At 46.2% G+C, this 21,877-nt stretch overlaps 1 protein-coding gene across 1 annotated transcript; it reads left to right on the forward strand.

Annotated features, from left to right (window-relative positions):
- The first annotated feature begins 11,447 nt into the window (after positions 1–11,447).
- On the forward strand, positions 11,448–18,920 carry arxa (aristaless related homeobox a). Its single transcript, XM_047612109.1, has 5 exons — positions 11,448–12,025; positions 12,363–12,927; positions 14,411–14,456; positions 15,986–16,317; positions 16,873–18,920. The coding sequence occupies exons 1-5, from the start codon at positions 11,836–11,838 to the stop codon at positions 17,165–17,167; spliced, it is 1,428 nt and encodes a 475-aa protein (XP_047468065.1). The 5' UTR covers positions 11,448–11,835; the 3' UTR covers positions 17,168–18,920.
- The last annotated feature ends 2,957 nt before the right edge of the window (positions 18,921–21,877 follow it).

Raw genomic sequence — 21,877 nt, forward strand, 5'->3', positions numbered from 1 at the left:
TTATACTGTTTCTCAATATGGGTTTAATTAGGCCTTGACTGCCTCCGTGACGCAACAGCCGGGTGCCATGCAAAGGGGAAAGGACGGGTCGGATGGATGAAATGTGCGCAAACAAGAGCCGGGGTCACTACAGGGAAAAAGAGGACAGTGTTCAAAAGCTCTGACATGCAGGGGCGGAACAGGGGTGATAGGGGGGAAGGAAAGGTTATATCTCACGTAGTGTGACTGATCAGTGGTCAAACTGATCAAAGTCATGCAAATCCTCACGTCTGCAGGACAAACAAAACAAAAAGTCTATGTCATCATTGGCTCTATCCCGTTTCTTTTTTTTTGTTTTCTCTGAAGACATAACTAAAATGTTTGCAGCTCACTGGGAGCAAGAAGCAAACCAACCGCTGGGCCACCAATCCTCCACATTTAGAGCTCCATTGATTCATCAGCTCTTAATTTAGTCATGCTTAACACACGCCGGTGTCTCGCTTTACATAATTAATTTCAACTTCTTAAACCCAGATCCCAGATCACCTCTACGGGCTGCAAGAAAACGGCAAAAAGAGGCCCCTGAAAGGCCTATACATTACTTCACAGCAAATTTATTCAGTTCATTTCTTGGAATAGGTGGTCAAACGAGGTGTGCCTAATGTCCCCCATGCAGCATGTATAAAAAAAAAAGAATCAATTTCGCCTTCTTGCCTCGCTTTCCCCACACTTGTCTATTTCTTTTCTCTTTTTTGGGGGAGGAGGAGGGTTTTTTTGGGGAAGGGTAAATGATGGCAATTCTCATAGCGAGGCGCAAATAAACTCGCCGCGGCAGAAGTAACTGTTCTCCGGCGAGGCGTGCAGTCAGACCCGGGCCTCCCGCTGGCAGGCAGTCAGGGTGCTGTGCCAAAGACGAGAAAGCCCAATGGCAGGAAAATATCACGTCCCAGTCTCCGGAAATTGATCTGCTCCTTGTATGGAGAAAGAAAATGAGAGATTTTAATTTCATCCCCGAGTCTGATGATAGAATTCAAGAGTATCCGGGTCCAATCCGGAAGGCGCCTGTGTGTTTTAAGAGAAGAAGGAATAGCTGGAGACGGGAGAGGGGACGCTGTTGTTGCCTACTGACAGTTATATCTATGCATGCGTAAGTGGGCCATAAATGCTTTGTTATTAGATGCCTGCTGAATTCAATGGCTTGATGGTAAATGGTACACTCACCTGGCAGAGTCTATCCCCATATGCATAAACAAGCAATCTCTCTCTCTGTCTCTCTCTCACACACTGTTACAAGCCTATTTTGTGCTGTGATGGCATCTTTAGTCTTTCATATCACATCTAAGTGCACACACTGTCACATACAGCCTACAGTAAAAACAATGTTTGACTTTATGTGTATATATATATTTTTTTGCACCATGAGCTTCACTCTTACGGCACTGAAAGGTACGAAATACACAAAGAAAAATAAAGTCACATATGGAAACCTAACGCAAACGTTTGGGGTTTATCATCAGAGGTTTGACTTAAAAAGATAACGCAACTACTTTTTGCACAAAGCAGCAAAACATAAAGTGACTGAAACGTCCCTTTCAAGTGTCGGTGTCTCGTTTATGTAGAGTCCAGACTTTATCAGGTTTTATTTTTTGGACTTTTTGACGCTCTGAGCATTAAATCCATAGAATAGAACGGAACGGAATAGAATTGTGTGCAGGTTTGAATGTTCACAGCTCTGCAAGATGCAAAAAATGGATTCAAAAGATAAAAATGAACAGTACGAGTATGTATATAAAAATGTGAGATAAATATTCAAGCTCACGTTATTGATCCCTGCAGGGAAATTATTTTGTCCAAGAGTCTCGAGATAAGAAGGAACATATATGAACCAGACATAAGAATAAAAATAAAATAAGAATGAGGTAGTAAAGAACTACAAAAAAAATGTACAGTCTAATCTACAGTTTACATGCGATATACAGACATTCTAGTGTCTCAGTGTGAGGTTAGCTAAAGTGTCTTGTGTGCTAACAGTTAGCGTTGTGTATTGTGACGGCCGTGGGGATGAAGCTGCTTTCCCGTCCAGCCAGGGTTGGCTGAAGGGGGTGACACTCACGGTCCAGGATGCTCTGTGCACCGTCCCCATGCAGCACCTTTCACGGACAGTCCCCACAGAGTCCAGACCCAGCCCTGGGAATTAGCTTGTCCAGACGCCTCCTGTTCTCGTCTATGACCGTGCGATAGAAAATACGGCCGTGGAATATACAGCTACATGTACAGTGTTGTGCAAATTGTCATCCAGTATAGATACGGGTTATTTACATAGCTACATGGTTGCAGCGTAAACTGTTGACTCTGGTTTAAAACAAACATTATACACTATCCAGACAGAATGGTGGCAAACATCTCAAAGGTACTAGAGCGTTCAGAATATTAACTCTTTATTGGTAACTTCAGCCAATCAGAGACGATCAAGGAAACGTTCTCAGGTCTAATGTGGCCTTTAACATCCAGCTCTGCATTTACATTTGTTTACGGTAAATTCATTCATCTTGATTTTCTCCATAGAAATTAAAAAAATTCCACAAATTCTTCCTATGCCCCACAAATAACAACACTCAAGGATTGAAATATTGAATTTCCAAGTATTTCATCGAATGCTCCTTAAAGGGTTAACTTCTTTTAACATAATCTGGATGCTAACTGTGGATGGCGGCTAACTGGGTCACTGTGGTGAATTACTCTTCCGAGCGCCTCATGGACGCACACACAGGCGTCAGGCGCAGTCACGGCTTATCAGACCACTGTGCAGGTTGATGGTGGACAAATCTACACGCACCTATAACGATCACGAGGGCATAGACTCGTTCTGCAACAGGTGCAACAGAGCTAAAGGACGAGCCTGAAGGGAACGGTCTCCTAACACATGTAAAGTGTTAAGAGTTACATGTTGTCATATTATGTGCATTAAGTTAAGGCAGGGGTGTCAAACTCATTTTATGGTCTGAGATAACAGCATAAGGAACGACACCTCCAGACTGTTTCCATTTGTTTTAGTGCAAAGAAGAACAAGTAAATTAGGAGAACGTTTACATTTAATAAACTAACCTTTACAAATAATGAAATTGTGCAATTTGAGCACATTTCTTTCTGCTGTTTAGTCCTGGGTCTCAGTGTTGTGATCTGTCCACTCCTCTGACTCAAACAGTGGACAAATAAGCACCAGCCGTTGTCTCCTACGGGCCAGATTAGACCCTCGGATGGGCCCCTCTCTGCCCCCGCGCCGTATGTTTGACACCCAGCACATCCACGAACTTTTTGCATTTCAATACGTGCAGAATTAATTCAGCGATTCTTGAACTGTGATTAAACTTGTTTAGGAAATAAAGAGCCAGAGCTACAGTGGTTAAAACACTGTTCGTTATATATAGTTCAAGAGCACTTTTGATTAAATTAATCAGGCAGTAGCAAGTAGCAGCAACTAATTAGCGCGTGCTTGCACACTGTCCTGTTCTTGTTTCTCTACAGTAATGAGATTCCTCCGGCGTCTCTTTATTCTCCGAGCCGCGGAAAAGCAGCTGTCACACACACTCGATCAGACGCGAAACAATTTACGCGCAGTACAGAGCGTCTATATGACGCGTGGAACCGAGTCCTTTGTTGGTCCGGAGCTCAAACGAATCAGCGGTTTTCAAAAAGAAAAGAAGGAAAAAAAAAAAGAAAAGAAAAGAAAAAGCAGTAATGTAATTTACTCTAATTGGCTCCTGTTTTGTATTCCACAGAAGTGCAACAATAAGTGCAATTTGTCCAAGAAACAAACTCAAGTTTGTGGAGTGAAGCGAGACGTGTGAGTCGCCGGCCTCGTCGTGTGTATCACTGCTAAAATAACTGCTGCGTTTAGATGTCACATCTAACGAGAAATGTCTTGCATTTTGTAATTACAGCCCTGTTACTTACTATTGCGGTTTAATGCTAAATGACTCCTGACATCCAGCACCACACACACAGACACACACACAGATCTGACAGCTCCATTTAACACTGATTAGATTTGCAAGGACATGTAGTATACCCTCTCTGTGTCTGCGTCTATCCCCGAGTAGGTTGAGTATCTCCTGAATCTTATCTACCGCGGTAATGTTATGCAAATGGTTTAATATGAAGATAAAAGACTGTTGCAGCGTGTGGCGCTCTCGTGGTTCACAGCCTCGTGTTTCCAGGACGATAGCTCTAACGAGGAGGGCACTATTTGGGAGTCATTAAATGATGGCCTCCCTGACATGCACCCGCTCGCCGCCGCCGCCGCCCGCCCCGCGCCGGCCATTAAAGCGGCTCACACCCACACCAAGACACACGCTGCAGACACCTTTTAGTGCCAGCTCCCAGTTTCTTACACATCACAGTGTCACAGAATAGAAAATTACACTCTCCTCCCACAGAGAAAATTGCTTTGGAATTGCTTGGTTATAAAGATGTGCTTTAAAGAGAGAGGGGGGGGGCTGCATGCAATAAAAAAAAAAAAAAAAAAAAAAAGGACACACACAAACACAATTACTTAAGCACTCTGAGGACAATTCTTACAAGTTAATCAGAGGATTTACCAATTATTGATGTCAAAAGGATTTTGCTGTGTATGTGTTTGTGGCCTGTGTTTATGTTCCGCGTGTGCTCCGTCTTTGCATTCAGCGTATTTAGCCACGCGTCCGCTCTGCTGCCGGAGCGCTAACGGAGCACACGGACAACCTGAACCCAGAGTGGCCGGGGATCTTTAATGGAAAGTACAAGGAAGGGAAATGTTTGGGACGGTAAAAAGGAGGACGGCAGGACGAGGACACGGATGGAGAACAGGGGAGACCAGTGGAGGAGTGGTGGAGAAGAAAGGGAGGAAATGCAAAGTGGAAAGAGAAGATGGAGAGACACAAGTCCAAACGGACAAAGGAGAAGACGAGTTGATGTGATACAGTGATAATACGTGATGAGAGGAATCCTCTCTGCCCTGTGGAGTCAAAAACATACTGTCACCATATACTCTGACATAGTAACATGTCCACGGTTAGCATCGGGCTAAGTCTCACTAAATCCGTAACACTAGTGGATTAATAAAAGACTGAATTCAAACCCAAGAAACTCCAGCTGAATGTGCGCGGTCCCATACGTTTGTGTTCACTTTACTTGAGGCGCCCGCTTAACATAAACACAAAACACCCCGTGGGCAGGTAACGAGGCCACAAATGTCCACCTATAGGACGTTGTGCTCGCGCCGTCTCCGGGGCCCATCTCAGCGACACATCAGGCACCTCATCACAAATAGAATTAGCTCCCCGGACGGCGGCAAAGCGGCGGAGCCTGAGTGTTTGGCGGGGAGCGTAATGGCCTCGGGTAGCCGCTGGTGTTTTCCTTGCAGGGGGACCAAAGAGCAGGGAGTGTGTATCAGTCCAGACACTTAGCGTGGTGCCAGTTACATGATTCATCCCTCCCCTCCGGAGCGCGTGCGCACGCGGCGAGGATGCCTCCTCTCAATCTGCAGTTTAGCTTGGCGGGTTCGAGGGGTGGCGAAGATGTGAAGAGGGAAACTTGAGGTGAATGGTCTTTGGACAAAGAATGAGTGTGTTCAGCGTCGGAGGACGAGGAGGGTGTGTTTATATCCGTGTGGTTTTCTTGGCAAAGTGTGCGTTTGGCCGTCGCAAGAGTGTGACTGGTGCTATATCAATCTGGGAATGATTGCGTGCGAGTTCTGGTGCGTACGTACAAACGAGTATATCCCTGTGTGTGTGTGTGTACGTGCAGGAGTGTGTCCGTCTCCGGTACCATCATTAGGTCGTAGGCAGTCCCAGAGTTGGGGGTGGGGGAGTGTAGCTCGGCTGCTCCTGCGGCCTCTCAGGACAATTTAGGTGGAGAAAAGCACTTCGATCCTGGCCTGCAAGTCTGAGGGTCCCCAGCGGGAGGCAGCGCAGCCCTGCAATCTATATTGGATTTATTCCTTTCCCATCTACAGGCCCCACACACCCCACAGAGAGGAAGTCTCAACTGCACTCTCTCCGTCCCCCTCACACAATATGTTATGGTGCACACATGAGCACACACGACGGCGTAAACGCACACAGCCGCACCTAGGCTATCTTCAAGGCACACTCCCCCACAGCAAGGAAGTTATCACGGCACACTCTCCGTCGCCGTGGGAGTTGCACCGGGGTCAAGATATACTCAGATTTGTGTGATAGACTGACAAGAGACAGTCAGAGAATCATCCAAGCTATCGACACACAGAGTTACCCGAGTCTGACCATTGTCTCTCCCTTGGAAAATATTGTTCTGATTTACAAGGGCCAAGGTGTTAAAAAAAAAAGCATTTTTATCGCATTACAGCAAGAAAAAAAAAAGAATTTACATAAAACTCAGACAAGGTCAGGCAGAAACGAGGTTCTTAATTTAGTCTAATCAACTGTCATTTGCATCGCGCCATTTGCGCAAGGTATTGCCACTAACTGAATAAATGGACTTCTTCAGACTCAAGGGGGGGCACTCCGGTTTTGATAAGCTGGCAACATAACTGATTTGCATATATTACTTTGATTATCTCATTACTAGGATGATTCTTGCGGATTTTTTGACACTCGCGCAATCGAATTAAAATTAAGACGCGCAATCAATAAAAGGGCAACGCGGCTGTGAAAACACACAGCGCCGCAGGTTGGTGTGGTCAACTAGATATGAAGATGATGATGGCGCTGATGGTTATGGTGATGATGTGGCGGGTGATGATGGACGTGGCTGCTATGATGATGATGATGATGATGATGACCTCTTCAGCTCACGAGCTCCCGGACCCTGCAGTAGGCTTACGAGAGCCTCGGTGCTCTTGATTCCTGTGATCAAAGCAGTAATCAGTGGAGACAATGGGGGCCGCGAAATTGCTGCTCTCGCGTGGGTGACCTATCCACCTGCCACGAATCCCGAGAGTGGCCCGCAGGCGGCTCATGTCCCAAATCGATAACAGCGCTCGCATCTTCCCTCCGACTCAGCTCCATCTGCGAAGTAATGAAATCATGCGTAAAGGCGCGCGGGCCTCGGATCATTTTTTTTTTTTTTGCGACGCAGCTTAGCCGCAATAACCTGGCGCATGGTCGGGTAAAGATGCAGCCACGAGGGCCATCAGTTCAGCTCAACTGCAGAATATAAGCAGGCGTCATCTGCCAGAGAAAAGAAGAAGAAGAAAAAAACTCAACTCTGACCGGCGACCGACCTCTAACGTTCCATGTTTTGTTTGACGTGACTTCAAATCTCGTCTCCGCTTCTTGTTCTTCTTCTTTTGTTCCAGCGGCAACATCCCACATCATAACAAGTGGCTCATTTGTTGCCATACACAATTTATTTGAGGGAAGAAGATTCGGAAACTCCTTCCCTCCTCTCCTAATAGACTCTCACTCGTCTGCGCGCTAAGCGGGAGCAAAGGCACACGTCCACGTTTTAAATTCATGATGTAAATAATTATAGGGCTCGGAATTGATTTCCTCACCACCTTCTCCAGCAAACGAGCTCCCCCACCCTCCACGAAATCCCCATCTCCCCTCTCCTTCCTCCCCCAAAAGAAAGCTACTTCTGTTGAAGCATTAAGTCATTAATTATTTTCCTTACATAAGGACAAATTATCGAGTCAGTTGAACGAAATTAGAACCCTTTGTTTCTGATCAGACCGCATTACCGCTGGAAATTACGGATGATGGCTGCGTGCTCGCTCGCCTTTGTTGTTTCGATCATCGCCTGTCGCTCTGAACTCGCGCTAACAAAGTCATTAAATTGACTCCCTCTCGCTCTCATTATGCGGGCTGTTAATAACCGCTAATTAACTTTGCTTACGCGCGCCTTAAAAGCCTCCCTCCCCCCCTCCCGACGCGCACCCGCTCCCACCCCCCCACCCCTTTCCTCCTTTTTCCTGCTTGGCCTCCCAAGCGGAGCAAGTGTCCAATTAAGTCAGAGCGCAGGGATGGACGGAGGACGAGGAGCAGTCGTCGCCGCCGCCATAGTTGGGGACACCTATTTATTTGCACGTGTTGCGCTGCGTCACGCTTGTGGGATAACAGAGGAGCTCCGGGAAGTTCTTTTAAAATAGTCCCTGCGTGCGCTGCGGCTTTACGGAACTATAATTCAGCCCACATCCCCCTCTACTGTTCCACCTGTTTCTTTACCTCGTTAACTGCATCAAATAGGATCAAACAGTCGAAAACACCTCCTAAATGTTTGGCCTCCCCACGACCTGCATCTCAGGCCTCAACAACGAAGCCATCACGCTTTGTGATGCAGATACAAATCTGGAAACTATGGCCACTAAAAAAAAATATCTGGTTAAAGGTGAATGCATAGGGTTGTGCAGATACATGTCTATATGTTGTAGGTGTTCTCTGTATTTATGCATTGACGTGAGGATCTGTGCCAAAACAATTCCTTAAAGGGGCAACAAAGAAGTTATTTATCTATCTGAAGCAGAGTATCCGTCTCTTATAAGTGGGTGTGATTTTCAGGTTTGACTAACCTGCTCCTAGAACCACACATACACACAGTCATGTGGTCAAATTGGTGAATAGTTGAAGGAGAAAAAGTGGTAAAGACAAGGAAGGGAGTGGATGGGAAAGAGAAAGACAAAAACGACTGTTGGAGCATGAATGTAGAACAGTGGAACATTTATATAACTTATTTATCAGAACTGGCTCAGGCCTGTTTGAGCATTTTGCTCTTCCCTCCAGAAGATGGCGCCAGTTGAATGACCTGCAAGGCGCAGCATAACCTGCTGGCCCTAAATTCCGCGGCCTTCACCAGACAGGACGAGACGTGAAGAAAAAAAATCTCAGGCTTCCCGCAACACATGCTGCTAAAATCTAGTCAAGTATACATAAACGCTTTTATTATTTACCTTCACACTTACCTGGAAACGACACACACACACAAACACACACGCACACACCGGAACCGCCCGGAAGGCCTATGCCGCTCGCATCGGCGCCTGTGCGTCAAAAGCGAACAGAAGGAACACAACCCGGTGTTTCCCTTGGATATTATCAAGTTAGGGTGTTATGAAAATACAAGGGGGGAGGCGCGATGATGAGGTGGCGCTGGAACGGAAGGCGGCCTCTTTCCGCCATCTCCTCACCTGCACGTCAAATAGACGGAAAATTGAAAATGTGAAAATTGCGCTCAGGCTATTCCGTCCCCCTCTAATGTATGCGCGTAATTAGTGCATTTAAACAAAGCACGGATGTCCTGCTGGCTGAAATGGCGGCTGACATCTCTTTTTCCACAGGGTTAATAACAGTGTGCGGATAAATGAATCAAATTGTAGCCCCCAAATTACAGAGCGACTCTAAATACCCGTCTGTATTACGCACGTCTGTTTGTGACCGCGCATGAAAAAGGCATAACATTTTATATTGTTATTACACTCATTACATTGATTTGCGTGCAAATAAACAAGCTCGGAAGTTTGTGACACCACCAAAAAAAAAAAAAAAAGTTGGATGAGCCACTCGGGAGGAGGCAGCGGGCATCTGCTCCCAACAGGACGAATTATTTTATTAATGCTGAAAATGACGCAAAGGAAGATTAATGGCAGGAGAGAAGCGTCGCTTTCCTCCTCGCTCCTGCAGACATTTTAAAGCATCTCGGCTGTTCAACTTTTTATGAGTCTCTCAAATGAAACAAAAAAAAAAAGAAAAAGAAAGATGAAACCCGAGTTGGAATGGTTTATCTCCACTAATACGTAATGCCTTAACTAAACTTTGCAGAGATCAATTGCGCTCTTATCCCGCATCCAATCACAACGGAGTCATAAAGCTAAGGCCTAAAATAGATAAAGGAGAAAGGGAACGTGCGCAATTTTCCAGACATGTATTTTATTGTTATTTTTTCGCTCGCTGCGAAGCTCTAGATGGGCAGATACATAACTGAGGGGAAGAGAGGAGAGAGGGAGAGAGCAGAAAGAGAGAGTAAATTGCAGCTTGCTGAAGTTTTTGGATTGAATTCTGAAAATGATCCTTTTAACAGTGATGGGCTCTGAGGCGAGGATAGGGGTCATGCCATTCACAGCGGGTTAAATAGACTTTCATTTAAAATTACATTCTCGATCCATCTCTCCATCTCACCCCCCCACACACACACACACCCACCCCCCATAACCCCCCATCACCGACAGCGGAGTCCCTGCGTGCTATCCCGGCTCCCCATGCGGCGTCTCATCACCGCCGCGCCACCCTCACTTTTTAAGTCAATCCACAACTCCAGCAGAGAGCAGGCAATTGGAGAGAGAGGAGCGCGCGCGCGGGGGGGGGGGGGGGGGGGGGTTACATAGACAGACAGACGGACGGATAGATAAATAAATACACAGACAGACAGACGTAAAGGCTCGTATTAACCATATTAATGACAGGATTTCTGTCACAACGCCGTGTATTTAAAAATGTTGCAAACAATTTTGGTTGTGATCCCACTATTGATATTTATATTTGTGACTCAGTGAGTGTCTGACATGGCTCTTGCCAGGTGCCGTCTGTGGTCGAACACAAACTCCGCGCCAGATTCTTCTCGCGTTGGCACAAGGATCCGAGAGACAATGTTTGGAGCTTGAGATGAACACACGAGGAAGAAACGACGCAGCTTATGACCTGTTCCTGCTTTTATCACATTATTATTCACAGTTTTTATTAATATTATTATTATTAGTAGTAGTAACGATAGTTTTGCAGTCAAGTAAAAATGCACATAAATGTTATTATATTTACATTAACATGTGAGCTGATTGTGTGCGTCCTGTTCTTTTTTGGTAAAACGTATTGAATTGCACATTGCAGTTGCATAAAACAACACAACTAATGAATAAATAAATAAACTGACACATATTAAAATATAAATAGATAAAGGAGAACTGAGTGATTCCTCGTTAGAAATGTTAAAATATATTATCAATACTAAATCACTGTAATCCTAATAATAATAATAATAACACTACTACTAATAATAATGATATTAATATTAACGGTTAGATTTGCTCTTTTTTATTATTATTTTAATATTAATGATGGTTCAGTTCTATCCATATGTCCAGTAAGTGGCTAAAGAGGAATTTAGCAATTATTAGTTTTGTTATTTTTACGCTTTACTCTGAAATGTCTTAAGAAAAAAAAAAAAAAAAACTTAGATGTGTATTTTTTTGTCTCCTTCTAATGATGCCATCTAACCCACATCTGCGTAAAACTGTTATATCAATCCACTGCGTTACTGTACTTTTGTTTGTTTGGGGGTTTTGTTTTCCTGGATGACATTTTCAGGCGCTTCGGGTTCGTCAGCTTCATCCTCTGAGTTCGTTCCGTCGTTCAAACTCAAACTCCATGTCGGGATTTGTTGCCTTTCCCTCAAATTAACTTTAATCGTAAAATATATAAAGCAGCTCCCTCGCCGTCTCTCCCTCAACACACACACATACACACACAGAGACACACAGACACACACACACAGACACATACAGACGAGCCAATCAGGCGAGCGGGAGCACCAGACACGTATGAGCTGAGCGCACGGAGCGGAGAAGCGCCTGGCACACCGGAGCGCAGCCAGAGGCACCAAACCGCTGCCTGTCATTAGCTGAGAGTGTGACAGAGGAGTGACAGAGGGGCGAGAGGAGAAGGAGGGAGGAGTGAACGGTCCCGGTAAACAGACACACCGGCCTCAGGGGACAGAAGAAGAAGAAGAGCACCGGACACCGAGAGGGAGTGTGTGCGTGAGTGTGTGTGTGTGAGAGAGAGAGAGAGAGAGAGAGAGGGAGAGAGTGGGAGACTGACAGGCGTTAACCGAAAGACGAACCGAAGCGTCGACATGAGCGGCCAGTTTGAGGAAGATATCCACGACCGGGGCGAGAGGAAGAGCAGTAAATCCCCGACGCTGCTCTCCTCTTACTGCATAGACAGCATTCTGGGCCGCCGGAGTCCCTGTAAGGTCAGACTTATCGGGGCGCAAAGTTTGACCGGTGTTCCCGGCAGAGGAGAGCTCGACAAGACGGCTGACGGTAAGTTTTCACTTTGGAGAGAAATAAATTTTAAAAAAAAAAGAAAGAAAAGAAAAGGAAGAAAGTCTGAACTGGATCCGTGGGAATGTTTTAAAGTAAAGACACGCAACAAGTGAACTCATTCAGACCCAAAGAGTTCAGAATACAACGCGTCTAGAGGAGTTGATTTTACGTTGCCATGTTGTATGGGCACGTTTTGCGTAAAATAAATATGAATGGATTGTTGGCAGCACCGTGAAAGCAACACGCTTTATTTATCCTACAGAGAAATTAGAACTGCTAATTCCATGTCGTTTTTTTTTATTCATTATTTCTGACATATTTGCTTCCGCACTAGGGCCAACGAAGGAAGCCCTCTCTCTCAGCGCTGACATGCACCTGCCTCCTAAACTCCGCCGGCTGTACGGACCTGGAGGAAAGTACCTCCACGACCACGCGGAGAAGATGGAAAGAGAGAGGCTGCTCCTGGAGCAAGCCAGCGACAGCCTCAAAATCAGCCAGGCGCCGCAGGTGAGCATCAGCCGCAGCAAGTCCTACCGGGAGAACGCGTCGCTGAGCCGGGGAGAGGGCGACCAGAGCCCGGGGGAGACCTCGGAGGACGGCAGCCTGGGTCTGGTGGAGCTCGGCCCGCTGAAGTTCGAGGAGGACGCCGGGAAGGAGGAGGAGAGCTGCGGGGACGCGGCCACGCTGTCGCCGAAGGACGAGGAGAGGGAGAGCTTGAACGCCGGGGATGGGGACGTGAGGGACGGGGAGGACAGCGTGTGTCTGTCGGCGGGCAGTGACTCGGAGGAGGGGATGCTGAAAAGGAAGCAGAGAAGATACAGGACTACGTTCACCAGTTACCAGCTGGAGGAGCTGGAGAGGGCTTTCCAGAAGACGCACTACCCCGACGTCTTCACCAGGTCAGGAAAAATTCAAACTGGGGACAAGAAAAACCTATTTTTGCTCTGGAAAATAATGCTCGTAAATTCAAAGAAAATACCTTATAATTAATAAAAAAATAAATACACTGAATTACACCTTATATTAATATTACTGTTATTAGAATTACTACTGTTATTTAAGTAATTCTACGTTAGTCTACACAAATTAAAAAGAGCTTTACATTTAATTTAATATGCACTGATAAAGTCAATAATTAAATTACATTTCAACCGTATTACTAGATTAATAATGACAATAATATTATTAGAATTATGGTATATTTCTATTATTTATTCATTCTTTTTAAAAAAGCACGCAGTGTGTTCTCAAATAAGTCCATGCACTGGAGGCGATAATTAATTGCATTTATTTTAAAATAAACACTTCCCTACAGCCCATAAAAAAAATTCAAAAACAGCCCCAGTAATTCCAGGCGTGGGTGTAACATGACACTGTGCGGATCACAGCTCATAAAAATGCCCCAACACTCAGCCCGTGCCTTGCATAAGTGAACACAATAGGCCTGGAAGTGCTAACACTGGGGAGGGATTTTTTTTTGTTTTGTTTTGTTCTGTTTTGTTGTTCTTTTTTCTTTTTCTTTTTACCTGTATCCGCTTCTGGTGATGCAGCGGTGTTATTTCTCAGGAGGAATAGTGAAGTGGAGCAGCTCAGGTTACCTGCTGGACGTGATACTGCGCGCAAAAAAAAAAAAAAAAAAAAAGCGAAGGCCTAACCTCAAGCCCAAGGGCAGGTGCACATGCACGCGGAATGACCTGCAGAGCTTTGCATAATGCACATAATATTTTGCAAAAAAAATATTTTTAGTTAATATATATCTATATATATTTGCAACTAAAACAGACTAAAAAAATAAGACATATTTTCTTCTAAATTAACATTTTATTTATTTTTATTTTTTTTAAATCGCCACATTCGCCTTTTTTTTTTTTCCTTTTTTGAAAACGATTGCTTTTCTGCGACACATTTTCACGTTTCTTCCTTCCCCCGTTGGGATTATTCATATCTTCCAATTGATTTACTTTAAGGCGACTTGTAGGTCTAATTTGGACTGCGAGCCCATCTTGCAGCTGAAGGCAGCGTCAATTGCTTTGTGGCAGGCTAGTTTAGATGTCATTATTTCAGCCATTATGTTGTTACAGTGACAGGCCTTGGCTAAGGAAAATCTAACAATCACTAGGCCTATTTCTACCCATCCGTGACAGGGAAAATAGAATATGGCTAAGGCGTCTTTCTGCAGTTCATGGCGGGGAGGAGGGAGAAGAAGAAGGAGAGAAAAAAAAATCAAGCCTATTTTGGTCGTCTATTGTTGACAGTGAACAACAGGAGGGGACAAAACAGCAATTCTACGTTGCTTCCAAATGGTGGCCTGTAACCTTGAATCTTTTCTTACTTTTTTCTCCCTCTGCCTTTTCTTCTTTTTTATTATTATATTCTTTGCAGAGAAGAACTCGCGATGCGCCTGGATCTCACCGAGGCCCGCGTTCAAGTAAGTGGCTCCATGTTTATCTAGGGAAAAAATAATAATGATAAAAAAAAAATGAAGGAAAAAAAAAATAGCCAGCCTCCTCTAATGTTTTATCTATCCTCTATAAAATGTCCAGAGTCGGATAATAACCGCTGATATGCGTCACTGACTTGAGGATCAACGATTACGGGCCAATTTGAGGCAATAATTTATTACAGTCAAATGTGTTAAATGGCCCCCAGTCGCTGCGTGGGGAAGGTCCTTCCTGTTATTGAATGTTATTACGCGCGAACGGGGGACGTTTTAGTGGCAATTAAGCCGAGGCTGGCGATTCATAAAAAGCTCACTTAGTGCGGGAGCAAACACTGCGCGTAATGCTGGGCTGAGATGGCGTTTGGATTCCCATCAGTGCAGGGGACAGATATGTGTGTGTGTGTGTGTGAGGGGGAAAAAAAAAGATGTGTGCGAGAAAAAAGAGGGAGACAGGAGATGGAGGGGAGGAGGGGGGGAGAAAGAGGGGAGGGATAATGCTATTTGATTTCCCATTATGTGATTGCAATAGACCTGCATTGATCCGATGCTTTGCACTTGGGAGCGAATGAGAGACCATTAAAGGTGTTTGCTCCCCTCCCCTCCCCTCCCTCCTCCCCCGCCCCTCCCTCCCTCCCTTCCTCCCTCCCTACCTCCCCTCCCTCGCTTTGCACTGAAAGCGTGGCTTGCATGTCGAAAGCCCCGGCTCATAACCAGAGAGACAGTTCAAACACGGTGGAAGCTCCAAGAGGTTATAGCCGACGGTAAAACAACAGATGTCTCTTTAGGGTTGGAGGGGTGAGGGAGTTGGTGGTGGTGGTGGTTGGGGGGGGGGGGGGGCGTAGGTGAACAAATCACTTAACGGGCGCCATCAGGAGGTGATAAAAACTCATAAATTCCCGAGGGGCTGTGTAATGCTAAACAGCCCTCTGGGGATAATGTGTGCGCAGCCCGTGTCGCTCAAGCTCGGCCCGTTCACTCACTTTTCCACATGTTGACATTTTGCTCTTTGTGAGAGCCCCCACCCTCCCCTCCACCCGTGCTTCTGTACACTGAACCGGGCAACGGCGGATGCGTGGGAAAGTTAAATACTCTCTGGGATGGAAGATGGAAGTCACCGCTCGTCCCGCGCCTCTTAAGAATTTCATTTAAAGCGCATTAATTGTTATTGGAGCCGGTTCAGCGGTAATTTTCTGGATCTTTTGTTAACACCGCTCTTAATTATCTCCCCGCAGCCCGGAGCCCGTCCAAAGGGAGAGGGAGGGGAGGGGGTTTAATTAGACAGAAAGTAGATTTAAGGGATCGTGAGCGCCGGGGTTTACCGTGCATGTAATTACCGGTGACTTTCCGCCTGTTGGCCACCACCTGAACTAGACAACTATTAGACTGACGCAGCCTCCAGCGGAGCCTGAGCCCTGTTAACGCTGAAGCATTTCTGTGGAGTAAACACCTCCTCTATCCGTTTTACTGTGGAATGAAGCTATACTAATACCACCCCACCTCCCCTCCTCTGCTCCCAGGTGTGGTTCCAGAACCGCAGGGCCAAGTGGAGGAAGCGTGAGAAGGCCGGGGTCCAGGCCCACCCGTCAGGCCTGCCGTTCCCAGGCCCCTTAGCGGCAGGCCACCCCCTCAGCCACTACCTGGAGGGAGGCCCCTTCCCTCCTCACCCGCACCCGGCCCTGGAGTCCGCGTGGACGGCGGCTGCGGCCGCGGCAGCGGCTTTCCCCGGCCTGGCCCCACCTCCTCACAACGGCTCTGCCCCGCCGCTGGCCACCCCGCTCGGCCTGGGCACCTTCCTGGGGACGGCCGCCATGTTCCGCCACCCCGCCTTCATCGGACCCACCTTTGGCAGGTAAACACCCCCCACCAGACTAATCCCCGACGCGTCTTCTGATTCTGTCTGACCTTCACATTTAGCCCCATTTTTGCAGCAGAGCACGTGGCTTAAAATAAACAAGCGGGGATGACTGATGCTCACAGGCATCTTCAGCCACTCTGTTTATCCCAGTGTCTGATTATAAATATGTTATACTGTTAACCGTTCACTGGGGCGTGTAATCACTCTGTCAAACGCCATCATAAATTAACCAAACGTGTGATCCTGCGAGACAAGCTGTGAGGAGGGGGGCGGGAGGGGGGGGGTGACACCACCACACAGCCCGTGCGCCACAATTAGCTCCTCCATTATACGGCATTAATAAGCATCTAATCTCCATGTTATCTTTTAAACCGAGGATGTAACAGATGACACATGCAGGAGGAGGCAGGGAGTGGTGCTCCCATACACTGCTAGCTTCTTTTTTTTTTGTTTAAGCTTAAAGAAGAAGAAGATCTGTGCTGCTTTTCCGTGCATCACCTAAATATGTGTTAAAATGTTGCAGGTGATTGCATTTGGATTTTCTTTCAGGCTCTTCTCCAGCATGGGTCCCCTGACCAGCGCTTCCACTGCCGCCGCTCTCCTCCGCCAGCCCGCGCCCCCCGTGGAGAACCCGTCCCACGCAGGCCCCATCCTCCCCGACCCGTCCTCCTCCTCCGCCTCCTCCTCCACCTCCTCTTCCTCCTCCTCTTCTTCTTCTTCAGCCGCGGCGGACCGCAGGGCCTCCAGCATCGCCGCGCTGCGCCTCAAGGCCAAGGAACACTCGGCTCAGCTCACCCAGCTTAACATCCTGCCCACCGGAGCCGCAGGGAAGGAGGTGTGCTGAACACTTAACACCAGCTCTAGGCCCCCCCACCCCACCACCAAACCCCCCACCCTTGTCACCCACCCCTGTCCCAGGCTTATGCCCCATTCCATGACACCAACGCCACCCTCCCTCCAGAAATACCCATTCATACCTCTGGAAGCTGATGTCCTGATATACTCCCCCCTCCCTCCCCTTCCTTCTCTCCTCATTCAACCATCCCCTGTTACCTCATGTACCCCCCCACCACCCCCCCCACCCCAACAAAATAGCACGACCAAATTCAAAAGAGCACTGCTTGGGAAAAAAAAAGTGTGTGTGTGTGTTTGTTGTGTCAATTAAATGTTGTTTTACTCCACACGTTCATGAAAAACAGCATTTCAGATTAAATAATTCTAATATTTTATGATGCACCATTAAAGATGTATATTTATAATATCTCTTGATACGTTTTTTTCCCCGATTAATGAACCCCCCCATTTATAATTTATAATTTAACACATATCTGTCTGCGTGCACCGGGTGCAAACCTGTCGACGCACAAATGCTGCATTTAAATTAGAATTTTTAGCCTGAAATTTGCACCATTACATTTTCAGGTGATACTTTATTGTCACCAGTTAGTCCAAAAAAATGTTTTTTAAAAAAAAAATCAAAAAAAAGAGCTTATAGTGTACACAGACACTACATTTATACTAAGAGTATACTGTATTTATAATTAATTGTAAAGGTATCTCCCTAATTGGATTTTTTATTTTTTTTTTTTTAGTAAAATCCTCTCGTGCTGCTTTTCAGTTTTATTTAATTTTACTTTCTAGTGTGGAGTCTGTGCACACACACACACACACACACAAACACACTCACACACTCTGTGAGCTGAAGAACCAGAGGGGAAGCCAGACTTTTTTCTTTTTTTTTGGGAGAAAGGATTCTACTTCAAATGTGGACAAGACGAGTGCTCGACTTTAACTCTGCTTAATCTGTATGCATTGATGTGGGCCGAACAGGTCTGCATCTATGACAAAGGCAAGTTGGAGGAGGTCCCCACCCACTCCCCCCCACCCACACCCACCCACCAAACCCACCACCCCCCCTGAACCAAAGGAAAACTGTCCATAGACCTTCCATAGCCTTCTCTACAAGCCTCTCCACGGCTCACATGTCCAGCTGTCACACTCTCTGCGGAGTCACAACACTATAAATATATATAGAAATATATTTTAAATTCTCTGAATCTCAAACTGGAGTTATTTAATTTCCCTCAAACCTGATCTCTTTTATTATTATAGCAGCAGAAACAGCAGCAGCATCAGAGTGTGACCGCGGGACATGTGAGCAACACAGAGATGTGAGACGTGTCTCTAATGACTGTGTGAAAGGAAACTGTACATACTGTGTAAAAAGAATGAGAGGGAAGGGGAGGGAGGGGGGGGGTGATTTGGGTGGGAGATGGGGTGGGTGTGGGGGGGTGTACATGAGGGGGAGAAAAAAGAAAAAAAAAAGAAGAAGGATGATTTTCAAAGCGGGGTCGTGTATATTTCAAGAGGCCTGCGTTTTGATCCTTTGCACTCGGTGTAGTGTTTAATGAATGTCGCCCCTGATGTGTAGAGAATTTCACCTGTGTTTATGAATTACTAGGTTTTTAGATCATTATTTATGTCCCGGCAGAAATGAGTGAAGGAAGTTTTTTGTTTGTTTGTTTTTCATTTCTTATTAAGTGATTGTAAGTTTCCTGGTTTAATAATGCTAATTTGAATAAATTACACTGGTTAAATGAGTTATCTTTTATTATTTCGAATATTCCTTTAGGGACTGACATAGGTCTAAACCAGGCAAACAAAAAATAATAATTAAAAAAAAATAACAAAACAATGCGAATATTATAGAACTATTAATAAAAGGTGTTATGAAAAAAAGTGCTTTCTGTCTTACATTGGAGATTAATTTTACTACATATATGTGTGTGTTTGTATATATGGTGGTTTTATGTCTGCTGGAATGTGAAATAAATATCCAACTCCAGCAGCAGGTTTGTCCGGATGACAGAGGAGGAAATAAAGAGGAGGCATTTCTTGGCGCAGATTTTTTTGCGCCACCTGCGCAACAGAACATGTATGAGGCGCTTAATCCAGCGCGCTGCGTGCGTCTCTCCTCCTCAGCGGAGTTGACAAAATACTGACCATATATTCATGAGCCTAATCCCCCCAACATGTGAAACGCGCGACAAAGGCGAGAGGGGGGGGGGGGTTTCAATTAGATCGCCCACTTTATCTTTGAGGGGGGGGGGGGCCGTCACAAAACTTCCTTTAAGACCCTTTAAAGGCGCTAAATTGGTCTTAACATCTGTAATGCGGTGTCGATGGAAGCGAGTCCCCTTTGTCATTAATGAAGTAACAAACCACTTCATCAAACGGCTTTCACACACACAGCCTCGGAGAGTTAGTTCCCCACCAATCCTCTCAATCCTCTCCTCCTCTCCAGTGGAGCTCAGCGCTGATGCAGGACTATTACAGCAATCAATGCGTTATTCTCCTCCGTTTGACCCGTCTATGGTGCCCGGGCAAAATCGCGTGAAATTACCCCGCGGATTAATGCAGTCCCCCTTTTTTCTTTCTTTTTTTTTTTTTTTAAAAAAAAAAGTATTGTCCGTGAAACCCATTCTCCGCACCCTCTCTTGTTTTATAGATCCTCTAACTGTTAATCACTTACTTTAATCCAAACAAATCCGATCCGATGAGGAGCTGATGGGAGACAAGAATCCCCCCTAACGCGCATGCCCCAGACATCTCGGTGCGTAATGCAAAAAGAAAAAAGAAATATATATATATATATGAAAACCAATTTTCTCCTGTGCGCCCTAACCACCACCATGCGCGATGTGTGAGAGCTCTATGTTTTTTAAAATTCCTATTCTTTCGCCCAAGCTCAGTGGAGCGTGTGTGTTTTTTTCCCCCTGTATGGCCCTATAGGGTTTTGATGAGATTGTCCGGGGAGGTTTTAATCTTATTGTGAATATAACTAATGAATGGCAAACCAATTTGTCCCTAATATCTGGGGAATGCCGGGAGGCGGGTGACCCGCTGGGAGCGAGGCTTAAACTTTCTTTGCAGCGCAAAAAGGCGAGAAAATTGAAATGCTGTCGCAGGGCAGCGGCTCCGGATTTATAAAGTCACACTTGTTGGATGTGCGCTCTTTTCAATTCAAGACAGGGGCCTGCACTTGGGATTAAAGCGGGGGGCGTCTTATTGCATGAATGATCACGGTAATGAATGTTGATATTTAAAGAAAAAAAAAGGAGGAGGGGAGAAAAAAGGGGGAGAATTCTTGCAGAAATAAGACAGTGGTTTGGCGGATTGCGTCAAAGCGCGGCCGCCTGCCCTCTCACAGGTACAATGAAGGTGTCCAGAAAATGTCCTCTCACAGACTTGTCTGCCCATTTTCATCATCGCTGCCATTTCTCTCCCCCCTCCACCACCACCACCGCCGCCACCGCGCTCCATCCTCCCCTTCCTCAGGCTGTTGGACTTGATTTGGCCCCGTGATTTGGATTCTCCCGGGCCTCGTTTCTCCCACCACGTCCCTTTCCTGAGAGAATAGGCCCAATCACTCCACAGCCTCAGCCGGATCAGTCCTCACTCAGTCCCCGGGAGAGAGGAGCTCTAAAAGGCGCTTTGATGAACAGCCCCCACCACCATCACCACCTCTCGCTCTCCCTCCCCCGCAGGCGGAGAACGGGCCCCCGATGAAAGACCCGAATAACAGGGCCACGGCTCCGCGCTCCCCTCTCGGATCGCCCCTTAATTCCCCGTCTCTCTTGCTCTCATCCAATTAGCTCAGTGTATTAAGCGGTTTATCGTCTCATAACCGCCCTTTCAGCTCCAACAAGGGAGACACTTTGCAATAGGACCAGCTCTCCTTTTGACACCCTCTCTGGCGCTTGTATGTTCCAGCGCGCAATGAATAACGGGGACAGAATAGGGGACTAATTCCCTCATCAAAGCCCTACCTTGTCCATCGCTGGTCAAAACGACAAGCAATAAAGCTTAACACGACAATACAAAGAGACTTGTTCGACCTTATTAGCTTAGCAGGGTCGAATTAATGCGAGGGGACTTCATTTGACTGGGTTTGCTCCAACTTTACCGGGAGGACAAAAACAGGCAGCCTCACGGAGGGAGGAGTAGCGGGCCTGTGCGCGTCCACTGTGACACGATTAAATCAAGGGAAAAGAGGAAGGGAAGGGGGAGAAAAAACACACACACACAAGCAAAGCAAAGAGTGGTGAAGTAGCGGAGCTGATCTGATTTAATAAATATGTAAAGTTATGAGCAATAGGCTGAGAAATGCACGGAGACACTTTCCCCCAGCGTGTTCTATCCATTGCATAGTGAATCACGGTTTAAGTGTTCAGCCCACTTAAGGTTGCCTTCACAAGCCACAGTGGTTTGAAGTGATTTGTGAGGCGTGCAGTGTTTATGGAAATGCACACGGCAGGATGGAGTAAAAAAAAAAAAAAAATCAAAAATCCCTGACTGTATTAAACACAAAGGGGGAATTCTTGGGAGGAAAACGCTCAAACACTTGAAGCGCGGAGTTAGATGCTGAACTTTAACCACGGCGGAGTAAATACGAGGAGAAATGACTATACCATGTCACTGATGTATTAAGTGGAATCGGAGAGGGGGCTTCTTTTTACGTGCTGGAGGTTTGCACTGAGAATTATTTGAGTCG

Source organism: Mugil cephalus, chromosome 18, assembly GCF_022458985.1.
Source record: "Mugil cephalus isolate CIBA_MC_2020 chromosome 18, CIBA_Mcephalus_1.1, whole genome shotgun sequence".
Lineage (NCBI taxonomy): Eukaryota > Metazoa > Chordata > Actinopteri > Mugiliformes > Mugilidae > Mugil > Mugil cephalus.

Coding starts and splice junctions, on each gene's coding strand:
- arxa (XM_047612109.1), top strand. CDS start 11,836: ATGAGCGGCCAGTTTGAGGAAGATATCCACGACCGGGGCGAGAGGAAG. Junction 12,026..12,362: donor GCTCGACAAGACGGCTGACG/GTAAGTTTTCAC, acceptor CTTCCGCACTAG/GGCCAACGAAGGAAGCCCTC. Junction 14,457..15,985: donor TCACCGAGGCCCGCGTTCAA/GTAAGTGGCTCC, acceptor CTCTGCTCCCAG/GTGTGGTTCCAGAACCGCAG.